Source organism: Crinia signifera, chromosome 3 (genome assembly GCF_055691185.1).
Source record: "Crinia signifera chromosome 3, ASM5569118v1, whole genome shotgun sequence".
In the NCBI taxonomy this organism is placed as follows: domain Eukaryota; kingdom Metazoa; phylum Chordata; class Amphibia; order Anura; family Myobatrachidae; genus Crinia; species Crinia signifera.
In genome coordinates this window covers 243025382-243052381 of record NC_139219.1, presented here as the reverse complement: position 1 = coordinate 243052381, position 27000 = coordinate 243025382, and the positions used below count along the sequence as shown (strand labels likewise).

The 27000-nt window shown below is 43.9% G+C and overlaps 1 protein-coding gene across 3 annotated transcripts in view; it reads right to left on the bottom strand.

The window, feature by feature from the left end:
• Window positions 1-27000, bottom strand: part of PLD1 (phospholipase D1) — a 215730-nt gene that overhangs the window by 78354 nt on the left and 110376 nt on the right. For all 3 annotated transcript variants that reach the window (XM_083177753.1, XM_083177752.1, XM_083177754.1), the window contains 2 exons: window positions 6305-6490; window positions 3367-3503 (listed from right to left, as the gene is read on the bottom strand). In XM_083177753.1, coding sequence (XP_083033879.1) covers window positions 3367-3503; window positions 6305-6458 — 291 coding nt within the window. In that variant the 5' untranslated portion in view covers window positions 6459-6490. The remainder of the gene's footprint in view (window positions 1-3366; window positions 3504-6304; window positions 6491-27000) is intronic.

Genomic DNA, 27000 nt, shown 5'->3' with positions numbered 1-27000 from the left:
ATGCCTCCTCCTCTTACAGCACGCAGCGGGCTCTACCTTTGTCCATTAACAAATGAGTTTGCTTTTGCAAACCAACCTGAATCACCTCCAACCTGTGTAGTAGTAATAATAATACTATGTGTAATGATATGTTATGGTTACGTATTTTTCAGAGGTATTTGAAAAAAAAAAAAAAAAAAAATAGAAAGCCAATATTATTTCAAGTATTATTTATTTTCTTTTTTACATCATTCTTTTATTAGGTCAACATATGGTTCTTATGTAGTATCTGGGCGTCCGATTTAGAAATCGGGTCGGATCGGTAGCATCGCATGCGACCAAATCGTATACGATGCGATGGTCCCGATTTTTCCATAGGAATCAATGTTAAAATGGTCTGAGTCCATTTTAACATAGAATTCAATGGGAAAAAGGGGTCCTTTTCCTTTCCCCACTATCCAAGTGGGCATGGAGTTGGATATAAACCTGTGGCGAGCGTAGCGAGCCACCGAGCCCGAAGCGTGGCGAGCCCCGCGAGGGAACACAGAATACTTTTTAAGAAATCTGCGTCAGCTCGCCACGCTTCGGGCTCGGTGGCTCGCTGCGCTCGCCACGCTTTATAAAATCAACTCTATGCCCACTTGGATAGTGGGGAAATGAACAGGACCTTGTTAACATTGAATCCTATACTAAATGGCATCGAATCGCATGCGATATCGCATGCTATATCGGATGCGATTCGATTTTGCCGAAAATCGCGTTGAATCGCATCTGATTGTATGCCTTAAGGTATCAGAAAATCGGCAGCGCAGATACTACATAAGTACCCAACATACATATGAAATAAACATAAGGTACTGTATTGCTTATAAATATTAGTAAACAAGGTGGTGCCAAAAATAAGGGAAGGAAGATGGACAAGGAGGTTTGGGGGGAAAAGTAGCATTTGTTCAATCTGTGCTGTGAGATGGTAACACTGCGTGAAATTTAATAGGATAATATGATTCAGAAAATGAGAGATTTGGTAAGAAATCTACAGGTTTTTTTAAAGCGGCAATCATGTACACTTCAAAATCAAACTGGTTTTGCAGTGTAAATGATTGCTGCTTTAAAAAAACCCTGTAGATTTCTTACCAAATCTCTCACTTTCTGAATCTCTCATCCTATTACATTTCCCCTGTATATCTGGTCGACATAAGCCTGTCACCTTTTGATATGGCCTTTAAAGAATATATGAAGTTGTTCATATATAACCTGGGATCGACATCCACATTTGATAGTTTACAACCATCATTTTTTTGGGGCGTTGTTATTTGCTTTTTTTGCTATATCACACTCCTTTACGTTGTTTTGTACCGCACTCCCTCCATCTTGTTCTGTATCACACTCCCTCCACCTTGCTCTTTATCGCACTCCCTCCACCTTGCGCTGTATCGCACTCCCTCCACCTTGCGCTGTATCGCACTCCCTCCACCTTGCGCTGTATCGCACTCCCTCCACCTTGCGCTGTATCGCACTCCCTCCACCTTGCGCTGTATCGCACTCCCTCCACCTTGCGCTGTATCGCACTCCCTCCACCTTGCGCTGTATCGCACTCCCTCCACCTTGCGCTGTATCGCACTCCCTCCACCTTGCGCTGTATCGTACCTCTTACACCTTGTGTTGTATCGCACCTCCTCCACCTTGTGTTGTATCGCACCTCCTCCACCTTGCGCTGTATCACACTCCTCTGTCCTGCAGCCGGTGCTCTATCACACTAATATATTCCCATCTCTCATGGCCTGTGCTCTATCACACACACCCTTAACCCGTGGCATGCCCTCTATCATACACTCCCTTCTTCGCCCAGCTGGCCTGGGCTCTATCACACTGACATGCTACCTCCCCCTGAAACCTAAGCTATATCACACACTCTCCCCCTATGCTCTATCACACAGACATATTACCTCCCTTTGCAGCCTGCACTCTTTAACATTCACACACTTCTTCTCCTGTGGCATGTACTGTATCACACTCATGCTCTACCTCCTCCTGTGGCCTGTGATGCATCACACTCGCACACTTTCCCCAACCACTGCCTGCACTGTATCACACACTAATACACCCTGCTACCTGCTCTCGTTTGCACTGACACAATCCATTACCCCGTGGCATGTGCTCTATCACACATTGACCCACCCTGTGGCCTGCACTGTATCACACTCGCCCCCCGTTGCCAGTGCTCTAAAACACTGAAGAACTCCCTCCTATGCTGTATTACACTGACACACTCCCTCACCCTGCGCTAGATCACACTGACCCACTCCTGTCAGTGGCCTGCTTAATCCCTGTAACCCCAGCCAGTCACACTATGCCACTTCTGCAGCGTTGCTCCTGGCTATCTGGAAGCCTGCCATCTAGAATTGAGCTGGCCGACCAACCAGTATGAGGCAGCCCAAATAAAGGTGACATGGGGCCGGCCAACTGGGAACCTACCCGGAGTCCCAATTTGCCTGTGTGCATCGTCTACTGTGAGAAATGATATAATATACCAGGGATGGCCAGGTCACCTGGGGAGCACCACCTCTTCCCCATATGGCAGACGTCACCCTACCCACAACACAGGCGGTCCGCAACTACCTCCTTCCACACAGTGTGTGGCCCGCGAGAACCCCCTAACCGTAAAGTGGGCGGCTCATGGCAACACCCTCCCCACACAGCGGGTGGCCAGTGGCAACACTTCCTGCACGAACAGTGGGCGGAGGTGAAACCTTTCTCTGCACACATCAGATGGAGCTTTGGGCCTGGTGACAGATAAGTATGCCAGGTAGACTTGGCCCTGGCCTGAAGTTCAGTGGCCCCAGATTCAGATGGGCACACAAAATTAGCTGCAGCATCTAACTGTGCTTGCCCACAAACAAGAAAGCATAATCAGGCTGCCAGGGCAGCCACTTAGATATTGCGGAGATCCCGTCCCTGCTGCTGCTGGAGCTCTACATTGCACCCTACTGGGGTACCGGATGTGGGTAAGTAAGTAAGGTAAGTCCTTGTTTATCATGTGAATCTGGATTTATCAATGTAACTTGTGTTATTTAGCTTTATCAATTTATTTTATGTTGAATCTGCCTTTTTTTCATGTATTTTTAAACAAGGGATGTGGCCTAGAGGATTTTTTGTCACACACACGTGTGTTGGCCTTTGCGCATCCCTAAACATATTTTTTGTCTCTGACTGGTTGTCCACCCCTGTTACATACCTTACATGTTAACTTAATACCCATTCCTATAACTTCCCTGTACTTTACTATTTTGTAAATCCCTAAAAAACATATACATATATATACACATACATACATAAATACATACATACAGCAAAAAAAAAAAAACATTTTGCATATTTCCAACTGACCTTTGAGGAAGATGATGAAGCAAAACGTTCCACTTCGAGAACCCTGACTTTTATAGGACATCCTATCAAGAATGTGTTGAGGTCAGGTTCTTTAAACCCTTTTGTGTTGTAAATGGCAGAGAAAGGAATGCAGAGACCTGAGGAAAAAACAGTATTATTTAATAAACACAAGTATCGGTAACAGAGAATACACAGCTAAACTGGACACACTAGCTAGAAATGCTTTTTGACTCTATAATTAGAATAATGGGGATGCGGTCAATTTGCCGGCGGTCGGGATCCCGGCGTTCAGAATCCCGACACTGGAATCCCGATCCACGTCCCCCCCATGTCGGGATTTCGGCGGTCGGGATTCTAGTGTCGGGATTCTGACCGCCGGGATCCCGACCGCCGGGATTACGTATCGGATCCGAATAATGAGCCCATGGTAAATGATAATTAGTAACATTGTATTGATCGGCTATCTAACAATAAAAGAAGCACAAAAGCTAATAACTCAGATCATCGAAACAAATCTAATAATGTAAATTATAAACTGAAACCAGGTGAGATAACTAACTGCCACTGGTTACCAATAAATCTCACACAATGGGTTAAATGTAATAGCCTCGGAGTTACGGAGGAGTGGTACTTTTGTGGGAGTCTGCCCAAATCTGTAAAGCAGCAATCATTTACAAGCCAAAACCAGGTTGGTTTTGCCTTCTAAATTTATATTGCACTTTTTTTTTTTTTTATGTCAGACTCGCACAAAAGACCCGGCCGCTCCTCCAGAACTCAGAGGCAATTATATTAGCCCTAGATCCCAATTGCGCATTTAAGCATTTTCAACCATAAGGGTCCATTTATCAAAAACAGAAAGCACTAACATTAAGGGAATCTCCCAATTTGTCAATGCCACTGTGCAGGTCTAGAATTACTGCAGCTGTCTGATAGCTAACAAGTTAACAACATCTAAAGATGGCATTGGCCACGGATGAACATAACAAAAATGCTTTTTTTGTTATTAAAACAAATAATTTTTCCCTTCAAAGTTATTCCACAATAGGCAACTTTTGTCTCCTTGAAGAATCAACCACATACTGTATAGACAGAGATACAGTAACTGATCTAGGCCCCTTACTGTAGTGAAGCTATACTGGAATAGTAGATTCATCTTTTACATCCCATTCTTGGAAACGTCAGCATCCTGATTAGAATTTCTCTTTTGGTAACTGGCTTCATACTACACAAATAAACTACTCGTTACTCCAGCACTTTATAAAGTAGTGAAGTTGTTTTCAGATTCTAAAACTAAATATTAAAGTACTGTAGCACTCAAAAATAGAACATTCCTCATGTTATTCCACCCCAATCTTCAATGGACAGCATTCTAATTTTAGCCATTGTTCAATGGACAGCATTCTAATTTTGACTTAATTTATTTTCTTTATTCTGCCAGTTCCCACAGATCATGGTGCTCACTATATCATGTTGTTCTACTGACCGCTTCCATGTATGGATTGGTACTGTACCTCCTCACTTCAACTTGTGTGAACTCCTTACGACTAATTAGCACTGAGCGTTTTCATTTGTGACTTTCTGTTGGAATACATCTTCTGCTTACATACAACCAGCTTCTGCTGATTAAAATGATATATGACATGCCTATATTCAGGTGTGGATCAGTTGGTCACCAGCAAGTTATTAGACAGTCATTAGGTCGACACCATTAGGTCGACATGTGTCTAGGTCAACATGCAGGAAGGTCGACATGAGTCTAGGTCAACATGAGTTAGGACAACAGGGTCATAAGGTCGACAGGGTCATTAGGGCGACATGGGTAAGATCGAAAGTGAAAAATTCGACAATTTTTTATACAATTTTTTTTTTTACCCTTAAGTTCTAGTGGATAGAAGGGCCTGTTGGCACATGTATCGACATGGACACCTAGACGTACCACCACGTCCCTTTGCATGGCTCGCTGCACTCGCCAAGCGTCGGGCATGGTGCCTCGCTACGCTCGGCACACTATTGCACATGTTGGTGCAAGAAAATAATTAAAAAAAACGGTACTTGTGTATTATCACGGTGCCCACAATGTGCCTTGTACGGCATCTTATCGCATCGCATGCCATTTACTGGCATACGATGCGATGATATCCGATTTTTTATTGTACAAGCACCCTGATGGGTCCTTACAATGTGAAATGCCCCCCTTTTGTCAACGCTACCCCCAGTATCAACGCCAACCCGAAGCGTGGCGAGCGCTGCGAGCCCGCGAGGGGCAGCGGTACGCATCCTCCGACCTTTTCATACCCCCTCTATCCACGTTGGCGTGGAGTTGATTTTAGATAGTGTGGCGAGCGCAGCAGGTGGAAGCGGAATACATGTGAAGTAATACGCTTCGGGCTCGGTGGCTCGCCACACTATCTAAAATCAGCTCCACGCCGATGTGGATAGTGGGGGTATGAAAAGGTCGGAGGATGTGTACCGCCGCCCCTTGCAGGCTTGCTGCGCTCGTCACGCTTCGGGTTGGCGTTGATACTGGGGGTGGCGTTTACAATGGGGGGGGGGCATTTAACATTGTAAGGGTGCTTGTACAATTAAAAATTTTGTTGTACAATATCGCGTCGCATACCATTGTATACCATATTTAGTGGTATGGTATACGATGCGATAGGCGCCGTGATAATACACAAGTACCAAAAAAAAATGTCAACCTAATGACGCGGTTGACCTAACCCATGTCGGCCTAATGACCCCGTCACCCTAACCTATGTCCACCTAATGACCCTTTCGACCTAACCCATGTCGACCTAAAGTTTTGGCGACCTTACTGCATGTCGACAAAGTTATGTCGACCAATCTGCATGTCGACCTAGAGGTGTCGACCTACTTGGATGTGACCCAATGACCGTATCCCCTATATTCATATATGAGTAAGCTGAAGCACACTTACCACTCGTTTTGGTGTCACTTGTGATATCTGCATCCACTTCTTCCCCATCAAAGTGGAGCTCACTGGTGTCAAGGTTTTCTATCAGACTGCTCATGTCTGCGGCAATCTTCTCTAGTGTAGAAGAATCTATTCTTTTGGCTGGTCTCAGTGACATATTGCACACTAACAACCTGTTAACACAGGGGCCTGTTGAAGGAAGAACAAAAAAACTGTAAGAATTACATGAATGCTTTCATGAGGCACTTATGTATTATTTAGCTTCCCTTCTGGACTTGTAACTTGTTGGGACTGCTATGCTATTACTGGAGCCTGTCCTTGTGTTTCCCTCCAATATCCCTATAGATTGTAAGCTTGCAGCAGGGCCCTCCTACCTCCAAATCTGTGTGTTGTTACCCAGTTTGTTTTATCACTGTCTACTATTGTAAAGCGCAACGGAATCTGCTGCGCTATATAAGAAACTGTAAGTAAATAAATAAATGAAGGCAAATTCAAATGATTATGCACCGTCAGCCACTAAAGGGTGCAAAACAGAGCTATTCAAATGTAGTGTGGGTATGACTGCTGGTGCCGTCATTTCAGCTCGCACTCCCCTGGGGTAGAGAGCTGAAATGTGTGAAAATTCACCTGTCTGACCACGCAATAGGACCTTTTACCATTGCGTGCAATAGTTTGGTCGGATTTAGCCATTAATCACGGCTAAATTTTTAGAGAAAGGGGTAAAAAAAAAAAAACAGCGCTCAATCAGGTGTGTGGGGGCTCTGGCAAAGGGTTCAATGGGTCACATGTACTAAGCATCAAAAAGTGATAAAGTGGAGAATCATAAACAACCAGCTAATCAGCTCATAACTGTCATTTCCCAAACCTAGTATGTATGATGACAGTTGGGGTCTGATTGGCTGATTGTATATCACATTCCACTTTATCACTTTGTGGCCCATGGTGATTTATCAAAAGGGAATTGACCCATTTTACATGGATGGCCTATGCAGAGCAAAGAGATAAACTAGCCACACTGCAAATGTTTGAGGACCTTCCCACATACCGCTTTCACACTGTCAAAACGTTTTAAAAAACAGTATTTTGAAATGGTATTTAAAACGGGTCTGAGCCTTCACATTGCAGTAGATTACCGTTTAACCCCTTCCTGACAGAGCCAGTTTTTGCGTTCCTGACAGAGCCCTTTTTTTCAAATCTGACATGTATCACTTAAGTGGGGATAACTTTTTTTTGCTTTTACTTATCCCAGTGATTTTGAGATTGTTTTTTCGTGACACATTGTACTTCAAATTAGTGGTAAATTTGGGTCGATACAGTCTGTGGTTTTTTGTGAAAAATACCAAAATGTCGTGAAAAAATGGAAAATTTAGCAATTTGCAAAATGTTAAATTTTCTGCTTGTGAGACAAATAATCATACCACTCAAAATAGTTAATAACTAACATAGACCATATGTCTACTTTATGTTTCCATCATTATTTCAACTTCCTTTTAATTTTTTTGGACACTAGGAGGCTTACAATATGAATAGCAAATTCTCAAATTTTCACGAAAATTTCAAACACTGATTTTTTTAGGGACCAGTTCAGTTCTGATGTGACTTTGAGGGACTTGTATGTGAGACACCCCCATAAATGATACCATTTCAAAAACTGCACCCCTCACAGTATTCAAAACAGCATTTTGGAAGTTTGTTTACCCTTTAGGTGTTTCACAGGAATTAAAACAAAGTGTAGGTGAAATTTCAAAATTTCATTTTTTTTGCAGATTTGCAATTTTAATACATTTTTCTAAGGAACACAGTACATTTTACTAGAGAAATGTGACTAAAAATTGATTCCCCCAATTCTTTTGTTTTCATAAATATCCTATATGTGGCCCTAGTGTGCACGTTGACCAAACCACAGGCTTCATAATAGAAGGAGCACCTACTTGATTTTGGAGCCTCCTTTTTATGAGATTATTTTTTAGGCACCATGTAGGTTTCTAGGCACCATAAGATGCTAAAATTTAGGAACCCCCCCACAAGTGACCCCATTTTGCAAACTACACCCCTCAGGGAATTCATCTAGGGGTATAGTGTACATTTCAATCCCCCAGGGGTTTCACCAATTTTGATACAACTGGGCTGTGCAAATGCAAAATTACATTTTTTACACAAAAATGCAGTTCTGGCTCAAAATTTTTCATTTTCACAAGGAATGAAGGAGACAAAGCACCCCAAAATCTGTGCCCCAATTTCTCCCGAGTACGGCAATGCCTCACATGTGACCAAAAATACCATTTGGGTGCATGGCAGGACTCAGAAAGGAAGGAGTGATTTTTGGATTTTGCAGCTCAGATTCTGGTGGAATGTTGGTGGGTGCTATGTTGCATTAGCAAGACCCCAAATAAGAAAACAAGAAGAAAAGATAACTCTCTTTTTAGGGGCACTGACTTTAGCTGTAATATTAATTTACAATAAACACATGAATGGAAGAAGACAATACAAGATGCGACGAGAATCTCACCAAAAGACTGATGGATACGGAAGAACATTGAAGAGTTGAATTAAGAGGGGGAAAGAATGAGGAGGAGGCGAAGAAAAAGAAAATGAACAGGAATAGACAGGATAAATACACTTCAAGTGGATATTTATTGTCTGGAGAGTATGTTAATAGTCGATGTAAAATAAAGATGATAATTCATATATTGAGCATATATCTCAAAGGTTTTAGTCTCAGTAATGATCCCTTTAAGAACTAAATGTACCCTCTAGTGTACACGGAGGGATATGAATTATACTTCAATTATACAATTAGTAAAGGTTACTGTCTCTTTAAGAGTAGTTACATGTTATTAATACTCATACTCTCACCTCTCCACCTGAGAGAAATAGTGAAAACAAATAAATAGATCATGAAAAATTGCTGCTGAACACAGGCAGTATGCACAGCCGCACATAGAAATGATATTGTTGCACTGATTTTTTTCGATTTTTTAATGCTTAGGTGATTAAATGATAAAGTGTATCAGCTTATATGATATGATGAACACCACTTGTGATCCTCCGCAAAATCACTTGGGTCATCAGTAAAATGAGCTGAGTTTAATGAGTGATATATACAGTGAAAACTCATAAAAGGTAATAATATATATAAAATCTGGCGAAAATATTTATGTTCAGGTGGTATGGACCACTTATAGGATGCCCTAATGTTAATCAATGAAATTTGCAAATTAGCTTCAATAATATCATGCACTCTTATAATTACTACACATGAGCTAGTATAGTAACGGGAAAAACAATTTGTACCCCTTGGTGTCCCAACTGCCTCTCACTCGTCCGTGTGCCTCAAGGGCAGTGAACGGAGTCCAGTGAGGTACAGAATAAGGGGCTGCCAATATGGGATCAAATGGAAGAAAGTAAACTTGGATCTGCTGTTGTGCTCCAGCTCCTGGATCACCCCTGATGGTAATCCAGTGCAGGAGGTCACTCTTGGCTGAAGCGCAATGAGAGTCCCTTAAATAAGGAGGAAAAGGGATAGCGGTATATAGAAAAATTGCGTATCGATTCTGTACTATTATAATATACTGTACTTAATTATTCTCTGTATTCTATACACGGATAGTAGCTTTTACAATATTAAACAAGAAACCCATTTGTATTAATGGGAAAATCCACAAGCACAATTGTTAAGACAAATCTGTCAAAAAGAGTTTTTTCCAAAATTGCTACTTATCCTCCCAATCCTCGCTCAAATGTGTAGGGTGCATCAGCGGGTCCCTTCAGTGGTCTCCATACCACCTAACTGGACGTACGTTTCGCCACAGTATGCAGGCTTGTTCACCAGTGTGAAGACCCCCCAAGCACCAATACAGTGGAACCCCCCCACAAGTGACCCCATTTTGCAAACTACACCCCTCAGGGAATTCATCTAGGGGTATAGTGTACATTTCAAACCCCCAGGGGTTTCACCAATTTTGATACAAATGGGCAGTGAAAATGAAAAATTACATTTTTTTACACAAAAATGCAGTTCTGGCTCAAAATTTTTCATTTTCATAAGGTATGAAGGAGAAAAAGCACCCCAAAATCTGTGCCCCAATTTCTCCCGAGTACGGCAATGCCTCATGTGTGACCAAAAAGTGGCAGGACTCAGAAGGGAAGGAGTGATATTTGGATTTTGCAGCACAAATTCTGGTGGAATGTTGGTGGGTGCTATGTCGCATTAGCAAGACCCCCAAAGCACCAATACAGTGGAACCCCCCCACAAATGACCCCATTTTGCAAACTACACCCCTCAGGGAATTCATCTAGGGGTATAGTGTACATTTCAAACCCCCAGGGGTTTCACCAATTTTGATACAACTGGGCAGTGAAAATGAAAAATTAAATTTTTTTACACAAAAATGCAGTTCTGGCTCAAAATTTTTCATTTTCAGAAGGTATGAAGGAGAAAAAGCACCCCAAAATCTGTGCCCCAATTTCTCCCGAGTACGGCAATGCCTCATGTGTGACCAAAAAGTGGCAGGACTCAGAAGGGAAGGAGTGATATTTGGATTTTGCAGCACAAATTCTGGTGGAATGTTGGTGGGTGCTATGTCGCATTAGCAAGACCCCCAAAGCACCAATACAGTGGAACCCCCCCACAAATGACCCCATTTTGCAAACTACACCCCTCAGGGAATTCATCTAGGGGTATAGTGTACATTTCAAACCCCCAGGGGTTTCACCAATTTTGATACAACTGGGCAGTGAAAATGAAAAATTACATTTTTTTACACAAAAATGCAGTTCTGGCTCAAAATTTTTCATTTTCAGAAGGTATGAAGGAGAAAAAGCACCCCAAAATCTGTGCCCCAATTTCTCCCGAGTACGGCAATGCCTCACATGTGACCAAAAAATACCAGTTGGGTGCATGGCAGGACTCAGAAGGGAAGGAGTGATTTTTGGATTTTGCGGCTCAGATTCTGGTGGAATGAATGGTGGGTGCTATGTGGCATTAGCAAGACCCCCGAAGCACGGTGAAATGATGAACCTAAAAATCCATAGATGTGTGGTATATTTTAAAACACTCCTTTATACATAGGCCGGGTTTGTCGGGGCAAGTGTCACACTGGAAAATAGTTTGCTTTCTTATTCCCTTTTTATAGCAAACTTTGCACCTTTTTTGTGTCCTGCCCTTTTTTCCAGTGGAGGGGATTTCATCAGGAAAATGCTGCCCTGGTACAATACGGGGGCCAGTACTAGAAGTACTGGGGCCCTCTGCCTGCTGGTTCCCAAATACTAGGCCCTTTATGACTTCCTCTTGAAAGTGCATAAATGTCCCCCTCTGGCCGGTAGAACGGAATAGCACGTAAGCGTTATACAGTGCCATCTGGATGATATACACGGCCAGCTTCTTGTACCAGATTTTTGTTTTCCGCAGGGGACTGTACGGCTTCAGTACCTGATCTGAAAGATCCACTCCGCCCATGTACCTATTGTAATCCAGGATACAATTAGGTTTTGAGGTGTGGGTACTGGTACCTCGTACAGGGACGGAGGTGGTACTGTCTCCGTGAATTGTTGTCAGTATAAGGACATCCCTCTTGTCCTTATATTTGACCAACAACATATTTTCGGTGCATATTCCCCTGCTTTCACCCCTTCTCATTACTTGGGCAATGTGCGTTTTTGGGAGGCCTCTTTGGTTCTTGCGCACAGTACCGCAAGCTGCTGTACCTCTTGAACCAAGGGCCTTAAACAGGGGGATGCTGGTGTAAAAGTTATCCACATAGAGGTGATCACCTTTATCCAGGAAGGGGTGCACTAAATCCCAGACAATTTTTCCACTAACACCTACGAGGGAGGGGGGGAATTCTGGCGGTTCAATTCTTGAATCCTTCCCTTCATATACCCTAAACCTGTGGGTGTACCCTGAGGTGCTTTCACACAGCTTATACATTTTTATGCCATACCTTGCCCTCTTACTGGGAAGGTACTGGCGGAATTTAACCCTTCCTTTAAAATGTATAAGGGACTCGTCTATGCAAATGAATTTATCTGGGATGTACATCTCTTCAAATTTGGCACTGAAATGATCAATGACCGGCCTGACTTTGAATAGCCGGTCAAAGGTGGGATCATCTCTGGGTGGGCACTGTGCATTATCGTTGTAATGCAAAAATTTAAGGATCGTCTCAAATCGAGCCCGGGGCATGGCCATACGGTAAAATGGGGTGCTGTACAGAACATCTGTACTCCAATATTGCCTAATTTCTGGCTTTTTTACTATGCCCATATGAAACACCAGACCCCAAAACGTCATCATCTCTACTGCATCTACAGGGGTCCACCTAGCAAATGATGACGTGGGGTTTTGAGCAATAAACTGCTGGGCATATAAATTAGTTTGGTCCACCATTAAATTTATAAAATCATCAGAGAAAAATAATTAGAAAAAGTCAATTTCTCTGAGACCTGTGGAATCAAATTGGATTCCTGGCATGGCCAAAAACTCAGGAACCTGGGGCTCAAAATTGTCTGGTGGTGGGGTCCATACGAGATCAATTATTGGGGGGGGGTCTCAGCTGCTCTACGGGGGCGTCTTTGAGGGGGTCCCTCATCACTAGAGGAGGAAGAGGAGCTTAAGACGAAGCCTTCAAATTCCCCGCTTGCATCACTGGCTGTGTCAGAGTCAGAGGCAAGCATGGCATATGCCTCCTCCGCTGAATACATTCTTCTGGATGACTGGGATGACATTTGGGATGACATTTGGGATGACATTTGGGATGCCATTTTTATTTTTGTGTTACTGGTAGTGAAATGTTTCAACACGTGTATAGTGTAGGGGGGGGTACAAACTTTATTTCAACCCGGGGGGTATGTAGTGTGTAGTGTGTATGTAGTGCAGAAAAAAAAAATACTTTATACAAAAAAAAAAAAAAATTGAAGGGGTTAAAAAAAAAAAAATTGAAGGGGTTAAAAAAAAAAATTTGAAGGGGTTAAAAAAAAAAAAAAAAAAGGTCCTGCGCCAAAAATTTAGCACAGATGTTGGTCAGTTACGCCCATCACTGAACAGCGCTCAAAGGCAACAGGAATTTGATCAAAAAAAAAAAAAAAAAGATCAACCCTGTGCCGAAAAAGCTGATCAGTGATGTACGTCACTGATCAGCGCACAGTGGCTACAGGACACCCACAAAATCACAGTGTGTGTAAAAAAAAAATTAAAAAAAGACCCCACAGCAGCCTCAAAAAAAAAAAAAAGGTGATCAGTGATGCGACACTGATTACCAGTGAGGGGCAGCAGGTGCACAACCTTTGGTGCAACTGACAGTGCAACTGGCAGCAACTGGCAGGTATATATATAAAAAAAAAAAACCCTCTGCACCCCCAAAAAGTTGCTGATCACCTCAGATATAGTGATCAGCACAAAAGGCGGGGGCAGCAGACACAAAATTTAGCACCCTCTATCACTCTCTGTCACTATCTCTCTCTATCTCTCTCTATCTCTCACTCTATGACACTGCAGCAGCAGCACTGACAGTTATATATATGAAAAATAACCCCTGCACCCCCAAAAAGTTGCTGGGGGTGCACAAAATGGGGGCAGCAGACACAAAATATAGCAGTCTCTATCACTCTCTGTCACTATCTCTCTCTATCTCTCTATCTCTCACTATCTCTCACTATCTCTCACTATCTATCACTCTATAACACTGTAGCAGCAGCATCGACAGGTATATATATATATAAAAAAAAACCTGCGCCCCCAAAAAGTTGCTGATCAGTTAATTTATACTGATCAGCACAAAAGGGGGGGCAGCAGTCAGTTATATAAAAAATATATAGCACAATCTGTCACTATCTCTCTCTATCTCTCTCTCTCTCTCTATCTCTCTATCTATAACTATATCACACTGCAGCAGCACAAAATATAGCACTCTCTGACACTATCTCTCTCTATCTCTCTCTCTCTATCTAACGCTATTACACTGCAGCAGCACAAGTTCACAACACAGGAAGTCACAAGTAGTAACAGGATCCAGGAAGCATCCAGCACACTACAAGCAGTAATGAAGCAGTGATCAGGTAAGTATTTTGCTCGGTTCAGGTCAGTATACTGCGGCAGCTAGGCACGGTGACCGCACTGCACGCAATTCCAGACCGGAATGGCGTCTGCAGTGCAGTCACCGTTAGTTTAAATCCCCCTCCTTGGCTGTGATTGGTCCGTCGGTCCGACGAACCAATCACGGCCTTTGGGGGCGGGCGGGGTGAGGTGGGGTGACACCAGTGTCACCCTTACACCCCGCGGTGATTGGTGCTGTACTTTACAGCACCAATCACCTCCGATCGCGTGTCACCGGCGAACGTTATTCGCCGGTGACACAGAAAACGCTGTAATTGGCTGTTCACACTGAACAGCCAATCACAGCGATCGCCGACGGGGGGGCGGCATCGCAGCCCCCCCTGGGCATGCAGGGACATGTCTGCTGTCAGGGACAGCAGACATGTTGAAACTGTCACCGCGTCTATAGACGCGGTGACAGTTACAAGCCATGACGTACATTTACGCCATGTGTCGGGAAGTACTTCCCGACCATGACGTAAATGTACGTCAAATGTCGGGAAGGGGTTAAGTATCATTCACATCAGTCAACCCGTTTAATCCCCTGAACACGTTTCAAGGCAGAATGCAGGGGACAGCCTATCACAGGTCTGTAGTCTGTTTTTACTAAATACCGTTCAGAGCCATTCTCAATGCATAAAAAACAGCTCTGAAACATGTAGGACTCTGCTTTTTAAACGTTTTAAAATATCGGTTATCGTTAACCGGTAAATGCCCTCTGGCGCTTTCCCACTGCAGCCTTAAACGTTTTGAAATGGAAAAAAAAACTGGCAATATACCGTTTAACAAGTGCGGTGTGAAAGGGGTATGAGTGTGTAGTGTATTATACTAAGTTGGGGTAGCTGTATGAAAAAGCATTGAGTGTAGTAGTGAGCCACGGCAATCATTCAGCTACTATGTATAATTTTATAAAATGCACTTCATAAATGTTACTTCAGAGCTGACTGGTTGCCATGGCGCACGAAACCACTGGAAAACATCTCCACTCTTATCACTGCTGCATGCATCTACTGCTCAGTCTATTGACTTTTGCCTTATTGTCTTGTTTTGTTATAAAATGATCCCAAACTTGTTCTTCCCTCATTTTCCTGGTATTATACTGGTCATGGATATGTTACATATAATACTCACTACAGAAAATATAGCTTTGCTTAATAAAAAAAATAACTACAAAGCAGCTAAAACAATACGCAGAACATTCACATGATGACTCAAATAACCTTTCTGTCGAATCCTACAATAACATGTTTATTACTTCTGTATGTCAAGTATTCAAATGGAAAGTAACACAGAGAATGGGCTAAGGGCCAGATGCACTAAGGTTCAAAAAGTGATAAAATAGAGAGTGGTGAACAGCCAGCCAATCAGCTGCTACCTGCTTTGTCACAGATCGTGTTTTAAAAATGTCAGGTAGGAGCTGATTGGCTGGTTGAAATAATGGAGACTACACCAGCGTTGCCGACTTTTGGGCTGCCCTCTCCGGGAGAGGGCAGCCAGCAGCAGGAGGTAGGCGCGTGGATGAACGCTGTGATGAAAAAAGGGGCGGAGCTCAACAACAACAACAAAAAATTTAATTTCAGCAGAAGCAGAATACGCTCACCGCTGCTTGCGCCACTTCTCCCGCTGCCGCTGCTCTCCATGCTTCAAGCCACTGTGTAATGAGTAGCTGCTGTATCCAGCGCTACTCACAGAGCCCTGCTGTGGCTTTCATTTACACATAGGGCAGGACCCAGGACATAGGACCCAGTGCATCATGACTTGCGCATGCGCAGTCCGACTTTTTAGCTTGCAGGCTGAATACCTGGGAGGATCCTGGGTATTTCCGTGAGACCGGGAGAATGGGGCAAAAACCGGGAGACTCCCGCAAAATCCGGGAGGGTATGCAACCATGGACTACACTCTCCTGGAATCTCCCCCCCCTTTCGCCGACACATGTACCCAGTAGACTCTGGAACTGTGCAGGCACCATTTATTTATTTCTGCAGTGTGTACAGTATTTGCACATCTCTAGGAAAAAGGCGGCCGTGTTCCGAATGACATTTGCTGTGCAATGCCTATGAAGTCTTTCACAGTTTGTTAACTACCACCAGTTCAACTGTTATTTACTGGTCTCTTCTTTTCCTGTAAAGGGCCAATGTATTTTATTTTTGTTACCTGTAGGGACCAGTGTGATTGATTTTTATATGGGGGCCAATAGGTTTGTTTTTTTTCCTGTGGGGGGCCAATGTGTTGCCCTGTGGGGATCTCATGGTGTGCCTTGGCAATTTGAAAATGTTATTTAGTGTGCCGCGAGGTTAAAAGGTTGAAAATCACTGCTCTAGGGTGTCGTTATTTAATAAAGTTTGGGAACCACTGCACTAAAGTATTCCACTGGGGTTGAAGCAATCATTTCTCTTGGCAAGCTTGCACAGCCAAAATAATGTTACTGTTGAAGTTTAACTATCCACATCCCTGAACTGCTGACGAGACCTCTGATGTTGGGAGGTAGCCTTAATTTATCATATATTAAAATGTTATTGTCTTATATAGATTGTATGGTTTTTAGTAGGGCCATCTTTCATCTTTGTCAGTCTTATTTTATCCCTGTATTGTTCACAACTGTAAAGTGCTACTGTTACAGTCCTGAAATTATTTGTTTTGGTCAATAGCCCAGTATTTATTTTTAATGATCATTTACACAGCAACAGATATTAATGTGTCCATGTGCGAAGATATTTTGCATCAACTTCAGTGTATAATGTGTATGAAAAGCACTAGCTTAACATACAATGAACTACTGTTTATATACCCTGACTACAAAAAAAACCCGTGTACTTGTAGCTTCTAGTCAAATACTGGATATGTGACACAGTTTTACTTCCAAACAAAAACAGCTCCTCTCAGTTTGGGAAGAAAAACGTGAATAAAATATTCTAACTTGGCAAATAGGATTTATTTATAAACCACTAACAGATTGTGGAGAATGCTAGGCACAAACAAAATAAACAACAGAAACAGAAAAAGCCAATGTCCTTTCATTACAGATAAAATTAGATGCTTCTATGTAAAAGCTGAATTTTGAAGGAAAATATGCAAATCCTACATCAGACCTGGTACAATGGGCCTGATTCTGACGTGGGAGCAAAGTATGACAGAGCGAGCCATTTTGAAGTTATAATGTACCATGTTGCAGATATGGCAATGCTGTGCTAACTAATCATTCCACATATACATATGCAATGCACTCAGAAGTAGGATCAATAAACATTGGTTACTCCCTATTCAACTGGGATCACAGTGCCCCAGTGTCCAGTATAAACCATTGAAGTGTATGGCATGTGTTGTTACGGTCAGACCATTTGTCTCATTGACCGCATATCTTTTCACTATGATCTGTACCTGGTGTCACATGTAGCATCAGTCATTGATAGCATGTAATTACAGACATATCTCGGAGGTGATAAGATTAGCAGTCTCTGGAAGCATACTACACCCATATGTTTCACGTCATGTGAGCTGCACATAGATGACATCTAGTTGTATATTATTACAAGGGGAGTGTTCAGTCCTGTTGCTCCATGTCTCCAGGCTACACATTTCACAGGATGGGTTAATGGGTTTTTCCTTGACTTTTTAAAACGGTTTATAATTACCGGAAGTGAAATGCATAGGCATAATACACATTGGCGGTTATTCTAATTCAATAGGTCCCTTGGAGAACCAATTGTTCGTGACTGCGCATGCGTATAGGTTTTTAATGTGCATGTGCAGCTACTGTGTGCGAGAGCCCATAGCGCTCACACACAGAAGTCCGGACGGGGGGCGTGGAGGGGCTGGCCAGGGTATTTGCCTATGGGAACGCCCAGTGGGGCGGGTTGCTGACATCAGCAGGTCATGGAGGGGTCTTAGATCTGCGAGCGCTGAGTAAATCGTTTATCGTATGATTTCTCCCCTACACCCTAGGCTGTGAATAGATGATTATGCAAATCATCCATTCTCATGCCTGGGGGGCTTCAATGGGTGGGACCGTGCGGGAGGCGTCTGGGGCACTCACAAGGCTGCAAAATTCGCAGCCTTGCAAGTCAACCAGAATAAGGACCATAGTTTCCCCAGCAGCATTTCTGCCACTGCACAAAGTATGACCCATAGGTGTTTTTTGCCCAGTGTGTATGCCGAGCGATGATGTTGAAATCGATGGCCGGGAAAACACTCAGTGCATACACACTGAGTGATTTTCACGTGGCCCGACAATTTTCACATTTGGTAAACTACTTTCCACAGTAGGAGACTACGGATTGATATTGATAAAGCTACGTTACCACAACAAGGGGATGCCACTGCTTCTCCAAATATACATATTCAACAGCATTCCAATAGTTCTATAATGTTATCTCTTATCACCAACTATGGTGGAAAAGTATTTAGCAATTTGTAAAGAATGAACCATAAAGCCATCTACCCCCAGAGAAACGACTACAGCATACTCCACTCATGCTGGGCACCTTTGGTTTTAAATTGAGATGTAAAGTTGAGGTAGGACACATTCCTCTCCCAACGCCAATTCTGCCAGACATTTTTCAATGAACCCCAACTCTCTCTCTCTCTGAAGGGAAACAAGATTTTGGCATGGTGCAGAATTGGTCTTTCTTGGTGGATTTACTCCACAGTTAGGAGTCCTAACTCTAAATGATGCCCTTTGCATGTGCAATGTTCCTCTCTGAAGCTCATATACTTGTACATATGGGGCTTATGCCTATTTGTCAATGGTCCCCAGCAGGTGAAGGCATTGCTGGGTAGTAGCAAGTAATGGCCATCTGAGTCACACCTATACTGAATCCCAAATCATGGGAAAGCCTTCATTATCATAGACAGCTGCGTTACTGTCCTGACATTGCTAAAGCCAATTCAGGATGGCGTTAGCCAGGGTTGCCAATAGGAAAAAATAGCTTTATTATTAAGTTATACGTTTAAAAAAAAAAAAGTCTTTAAAAAAAAAATAAGAAAAACGACATTAGAACAGATCTAGAAGTTACCAAAATGTTACAAATTGCTCATCGCACTGACAGAAATTCTCCTTGACAAATAAATCTTAATAAACACAACGCTCAGACTTTGCACAAGCTTTTGACTGCTGCACACAACTGAATAGAGCAAATTTAGAACACGTCCTACATCACCAAACATAAATGAATCCAATTTAATTGTTACGATCTAGGGTGTGAACACATAGCTGGGGCCGCTGTATACTGTAGAACGGTCACAGCGAGCCCCTACACTTAAGCTGGCCATACATTGTCAATGATGTATGACCAGCATAACTCTCCCTGGGGGTGACTAGATGAAGTCCAGAATTAGATCCGCCCACCAGGTGCCACCAGGTCTTACAGGATACAAGGATCTAGAGACCCTAAGAGAAAGGCAAAAGGGGAACTAACTAAAGGGCTACCTAAAGATAGTAACAACTAAAAGGATACAGCAATAATGATCCCATACTATCAGCTGCTCACCACCAGCTCATACAAGGGGCCTGATTCAGACCTGTTCTGCAGCCTAGCGAATAGGTAAATGCCGCCCCGCCAATCACCCCAAGCCCCCCGCCCGAATCCCCTCACTACCATGCGTGGGGATGTGTATGCCAACACATCCCCTTGCATGTGGCCACAAAGGGGGGAAAATCTTTCAATGTACACTCACCATGGATTGATTTCAACCTGCCATGGATTGATTTCAACCTGCCTTGCTAAGAAAATGGAGACTGGACTGACTTCTCCAGCACCCACTATCTGCCGAATTCGGGTCGGGTGCAGACATCATATGACATCAGCAGCAGGCCACAAGTAAGCATCGACACGCCTGTGTCTGCAGAGGTATGCCCAGCATTTTTAAGGCCATGCCCATAAAATGCTGGAAGTTCCCCTGCTACTGTTCGATTCGCGCCCCATTCTCGCCCCTCCAGGAACGAACGGGCCAGCGAGTGTGAAACTCATCGAAACCATTCCCTCCTGGGCTCTTATCAAAAGAAATGTTTATTTTGTATTGTAAAAGACAAAGGAGCGGCTCTTGTAGCAATAATATACCCCATTGAGATTCAGCTCCTGATAATATCTTCATGGGAGATGGAACAATAACACAAGACAATATCACCAAATCCAATTACAACCATTTAACCTTTGCACTAAACAAACAAAACAAGGTAACAGAGTGATTACAGGAAATAAAGTCAAACTCACAAAATAAGGTTGGGCGGCTCTGATGAGCAAGACATCAGTAGACAAAAAACCAAACTGTTCCAATAAGATATGTAGGAGATATTTATAAGAGTATATGCAATGTATGTCGTTTCTAGAAAAATATATAATAAATACTGATATAATTATCCATCTTTCAGCCAAAAGTAGTTTAACAGTGATTAACTAACAGTAGGCACAGCTCCGTACTACTTTTTCTCCAAAAAAAGATATTTATACTGTAATCCCCAACAAGTGAGAACTTTCTATGAATGAAGACGGAGTGTATGCAAACTCACAGTGGGTGATAAGGATAATGATTGTAAACCAGTAAAATAATTTAGATATTTTATACATGGCAACAATCATTCACAGGTAACTCCTTGCAAGATAATTGCTATACAGCTGTTTATTAAATAGGCTGACAATTGTTAATGGATACAATTATTGGTTGTAAATTGAAACAATTACCGTGATGCCAGTATAGCCAGGATTAGACATGGGACTAAAGTCCAGAGATAATGAGGAAGCTGGAGGTAGCAGAGGCCACAGGAAGAGGATGAAAGAAATTCTAACCAATGACATTGAACTATTCTGCTGTTTGGCAGTTGACCATAACCCAAGGGAAATTGTGTACAGTATGAAGAATATTACAGAAATGTAGGGAAATGACAATAAATAAAACATACATTTATATGAAAGTGTAAAAATTTGTGATGTTGTTTTACTAGCCTGTAAAATCAATGTGGGTTGAATGGAAAAAAATGAATGAAGCAACTGACACTGCACATGATAGAGATGAACAAAACACCACTAGTTCACTGGTAGCACACATTAATACATTTTATTATATTTAACACACACACACACACACACACACACACACACACACATATATATAAAGGAAAAAGGGGAGGGTTTCAGAGGGCGCTAAGGAATTGTTGAACCACTGTATTCAAAAGAATTTGAATACATAATGTCTAAAACAATGACATAAAAGTTGCCTTTTAGGGCAAATAAAAACACATACACTTTACATTAGGAAACTATTACAATATCACAATTGTTTTGGTGTATCAGCGACAACGGTATGATCGGTCCATATCCAGGGGCGAATTTAGGGGTCAGGCCGCCCCTAGGCACAACATTTTTGTGCCCCCCCCCCCCCTATTTTAATGTAATCATATATGTATATACATTGTTATTTATATATTTCATAAAAATTTAACTGTAGCCCACCTTAATATTTTTTTAAGCACTCTGGACTGCTCACTGCACGGAGGACCCGGAGGGAGGCACTTATTAGTACAGTGATTAGCACAGTGTCTCCGTCAGTCTCTCTCCGGCTCACACACTGTGACTGACTGAGTGCAGGGAGGATCTGCACGCCGCTCAGCTCAGCTGCTGGATACACAGCAGCCAATAGACTGTATATGTGTAGAGTAGCCAATGGGCGGGATCCGGCAGCAGTGAGCCTGAGCCATTTCCGGACGCGCAGGGGGACCGTCGGACCCAGCCACTAAGCGGTGATGTAATGTGCATGGCAGAGTGGGTGGGCAGTGGCGGGTGACGAGCGGCGCTGCCGCCGACATATGATAATTCATGTCTGCGGCGCTCGTCACTCGCCGCTGCCCACCCGCTATGCCATTTAACAGAATGTCAGCCTGCCTGCCGCCCCTTAATTGGTGCCGCCCTGAGGCCGGTGCCTCACGGGCCTAGGCACAAATCCGGCCCTGTCCATATCAAGGGCCCAATGCGTTATGGTCAAATCATGACTGCATCAGGGGCGAAAAAAAACCTTTGGAATAACTAGCTAATCTGTGTTTCTGTATTGCAATGCAGTATAAATAAATAAAGAGCCGTCTGTTGTCAGGATCTCCAATATATCAACAGAAATATCCACTTATGGCTTCTGCTCTGATAAGCTGGTGGTCTGTGACCTTAAACACTGTCCAAAAGTGTATAAGGAGTGTAGAAGTGTGTGTAGCCTGGGTCCAAATACTGGAGCACTCCACTCTGATTTAACCTACTGTATGCTCACCTATCACTTCTTTAAAGACTTCTCCCTTACTTCTCACCATGGAGCTCCCTACTCTATCTGACCAGACTTCCCCCCAACCTTTAATCTATGAAACACTCACAATCCATCACATAGTTTACCCTTCACCCACTTGATACTACTCCTGCATGTTCCACCAATGCCATGTCTAATCTATGAACTCTTGCTAGCTCCTAACCAAAGATATGGAGCTGACAGGAGAAGGCGGGAGCAGGAAGAGAAGGTGGCCCAGATAATACACTCAGGCAGTAAGCCAAAGACTGCAGACAAGCTGCTGTGATGGCATATTTCTACTGGTGGCAGGCATCCAGTCAGGCTGACCCTGAATCAGCATACGGTGTACAGCGCACACGGGGGCCAACTAGTGCAGTGTAATGCCAGGGCGGAATGCACTAACAGCCCATTATCACCCCCCTGCGCTGGCTATTGCATATGATACCATTCGCATAGGCTCTAACATATCCAATTAGTATTGCAAAGAGAAGTTCTTGCGATAAAAGCTGCCCTTTGAGAAGCAGCCGGCGGGGGGGTGAGCGGCTCTCCACTTACTCGTCTGCCCGGCAACCCCCTGCTCAGATGACTGCAGGGACTACCAAGCTCCGCGTCCTCCTCCCTGCACAGCTGGAGGATGCCCATACATCAGGTGAGGGGGCGGCGCAGGGTGGTGGGGGTGGTGCCAGGCAGCGTGGGATGCAGCAAGAAACCCACATTTATTTTAGTGCATCCCGCCCCCAGTAAGTATTAATACAGTGCACCCTGGCCCCGCTCCCCCTCTATGCGTTCACCTATGCTGCCCGCTTTGTGAGCATGCTGATTCAGTGTCAGCCTGGCCCTGAGTGAACAACTGGCATGAGTAAAAATATGCCAGTACAGTGGTGTTCCTCTCCCCCGCAGTCCCCGGCTTACTGCCTGCAATGAGAAGTTGGTACTGCATATCAACCTCTGGCTGGAAATGAGATCTGCCCCAGGTCCAGCATGCCTCTGTGGTTACAGCTTGCGGGAACTCTGACAGTCAGTAGTGGCAGACTTTGGCGCCGATGTGAAGGGGGAGCTGCGGAGCAATCCGTAACTGTGTGCAGGGGAAGCCGCGGACCTAGAAACAGCTGGGGCTCCACAGCAGCTGCCCCCCCCCCATGCACCCTCAGTTGTTATGCCAGTACATATGGTCATTTATACCTATTATAGATTTTGGTACTTGTGTATTATAGCGGCGCCCCCGATGTTGGTCGTGCAATGTTTTTATCGCATCGCATGCCATACACCCGATGGCATGCGATGCAATTTTTGCCCCCTATAAGATGAAAAATTGTATAAGCACCCAAATGGGTGCTTACAATGGTAAATGCACCCCCACGCCACCCCCCACCCCCACTATAAACGTGAACCCGAAGTGTGGCGAGCGCAGCAAGCCCGTGAGGGGCGGCGGTACGCGTCCTACAACCTTTTCATACCCCCACTGTCCACGTCGGCGTGGAGTTGAGAATAGTGTGGCGAGCCCCGCGAGGGGACGCGGATACCTTCACAGGTATCGGCGTGCCCTCGCAGGCTTCACAGGTATCCGCGTCCCCTCGCCACACTTTCTATTCTCAACTCCACGCCGACGTGGATAGTGGGGGTATGAAAAGGTCGTAGGACGCGTACCGCCGCCCCTCACGGGCTCGTTGCACTCGCCACGCTTTGGGTTCTTACACAATTTTTAATCGCATCGCATTGTATGGCATTGTATGCCATATACAATGTCATACAATTTTAAAATTGTATGACATCGTACAACATCGCGCGATATCGCATCGCATACCATCGCATGCCTTTTGGTATGCGATGCGATGGGCGCCGCTATAATACACAAGTACCTAGATTTTGAAGTGAGAACCTGGATCATGACTTGATCATGCAGGGGATGCGTCAATGGCTGACACAATTTCCATCTCTTTCTATGAATGATCAACTACAAGGATTACTAACATCACACACATTGTTAACTACTAGTACAAATAATGAGCTCTTCTTAAATGTGTACCATAGGATGTACTTATCTCCCCACAAACAGGTTAGCCTATCTGATCAGCATACTTGCCTTATATGTGCCAAGGAAGAGGCTGATCTCTATGGCTGTCTTTGGGAGTGCCTAGTGGTCCAGGGCTTCTGCAGGTGTGTTAGAAGGGAGGCTAAGACCCACCTGGTTAAATAGATTTGATCATGATGGAGAACCAAAGATGATAAGAGTCCAATACCACTGTTTAGGGCCCAAAAACTAGCATGAAATCCGAGAACTTTGGGAGAAACCACTAGTGTATAACATACACCAAGCCAGATCTGACAAATGTGGCTACTCATGGTTAATATATAAATAGTTTAATATTTGTTTTGAGTTTGAAACAGTGACAGCAGAACAGCGCATTCTTCACTGCAGAACCCGCCTGAGATCTCACACATCTTGATTTTATGTAACATCTTAGTAATGGGTAAACTAAAAGCTTATCCGCTGACATAATCATCTTGCTGCTGAGTTATTTCCTAAGGAAAAATAGATGACTGAACTAGATGTATTATTTTATCATTAAAATAAAATCTTAACAATGTTATCTTGATCAAATCTAATACATATTAACAGAATATTGATATCTGTAGCTGCGGTACAATGCCCAGGCTAGCATCCCTTGGTACAGATGGACCATTTGTCAATAGAATGACTAAAATATGGAGCTAAATAAACATGACCTGCTATAAAAAGTCAGCCAGAAAGACCAAACATGCTCCCGGCGTGCCAGTTGCCACACCGCACCACAGGCACGCCCCGTTCCCGGCAATGGACAAGCAAGCATCTCATCCACGTGCACTGGCACACCAGCTGCCAGATACGGGCATCTTGCGCACCAGCAGAGCAGACACAGTATATATGGAGAGAGACAGAGGATATATAGAGATGGCACTCACAATCCACCATTCCAACTGCCGGGGTGCGGGTCTCAGGCTAGTATCCAAGGGGTATAGCCAAATATATTGCAAAGTCCATAGAAGAGCACTCACCAGTCTTCTCATTTATGCCAACGTGAAAAAGTTTAATACATTACCAAATTCTCAAAGCAGTATTTCGACGTTTCGGGCTACTAGGAGCCCTTTGTCAAGACCAAGCATTGGGAGGATCACAGCAACAGCAGATCAGTGCCCAAGCTTCCTTACTGTCCATCAGCCATTGATGGACAGTAAGGAGGCTTGGGAACTAGGTCGACCTTCCCATTGTCAACTTAAATCTTATATTGACCATGTCAACCTATTTCAGGTGTCGAGCTAAGGCCTGTCAACCCAATGACCAATATCCATGCTATTCATACAAAATATTATATATTATCCTTTTATTTATATGGCGCCACAAGGGTTCCGCAGTGCCCAATTACAGAGTACACATAGTCAAAACAGGAAAACAATTGAAGACAATACAGGACAAGTACAGGGTAAATGATTATAGGAACATCAGCCGATTAGTGCAACATAAGTATCCAGGTGGCAGCAAACAGTGTGCTTTGGTGCAGTTGAAGACTACTGAAGTAAGAAAGGATAAGCACATGAGGTAAGAAGTCCCTGCTTGTGAGAGCTTACATTCTAAAGAGGAGGGGCAGAAAGACCGGGGTGACACAGGAGGGGTAGACAGGGCGAGGAACAGAAGGTTATGAGGACAGTTTGCTGGGTTTGGTGAAGAAGTGGGTCTAAAGAGCCCGTTTGAAGTTCTGTATAGAAGTGGAGAGTCTGAGGGGTAGAGGTAGAGAATTTCAGAGTAAGGGAGCAGAACGTGAAAAAGCTTGGAGGTAGGAGTGGGAAGAGGTAATAAGTTGGCAGGAGAGACGACGGGTGTTAGCCGAGCGAAGGGGACGAGTGGGAGTGTAAAGGGTTATAAAGGTCAGAGATGTAAATGGGAGAGGAGTGGGTGAGAGCTTTGTAATACCCCTTGTACACCGCCACAAAAACCCGGGTCAGCGGCGGTGTAAATGGGTCACGCCGTGTCCCTTTACACGGGACTTCTACCTAGGTCCTGACCTGGGTAGAACACGGCTAGGACCTGGGTAGAGGGCAGTGTAAACGGATACACTGGGTCATCAGACCTAATAGATACACTGGGTCATCAGACAGCAGCGGCAGCAGTGGAGGAGGTGAATGGATGCCTGTGTGCGGCATTCATTCACCTCCCGGATGATGGCTGGGGGGTGCACGGGGGCAGCCCAGCAGCTTAACTTGGCGCTGGGCTGCCCCCCAGCATGGTGATCAGCTGTCCCGGCGGGGATGACCGCGGTTCCGGTGCTTGGAGATGATGTCATCTCCAAGCACCGCCTCCATCTACACTGCG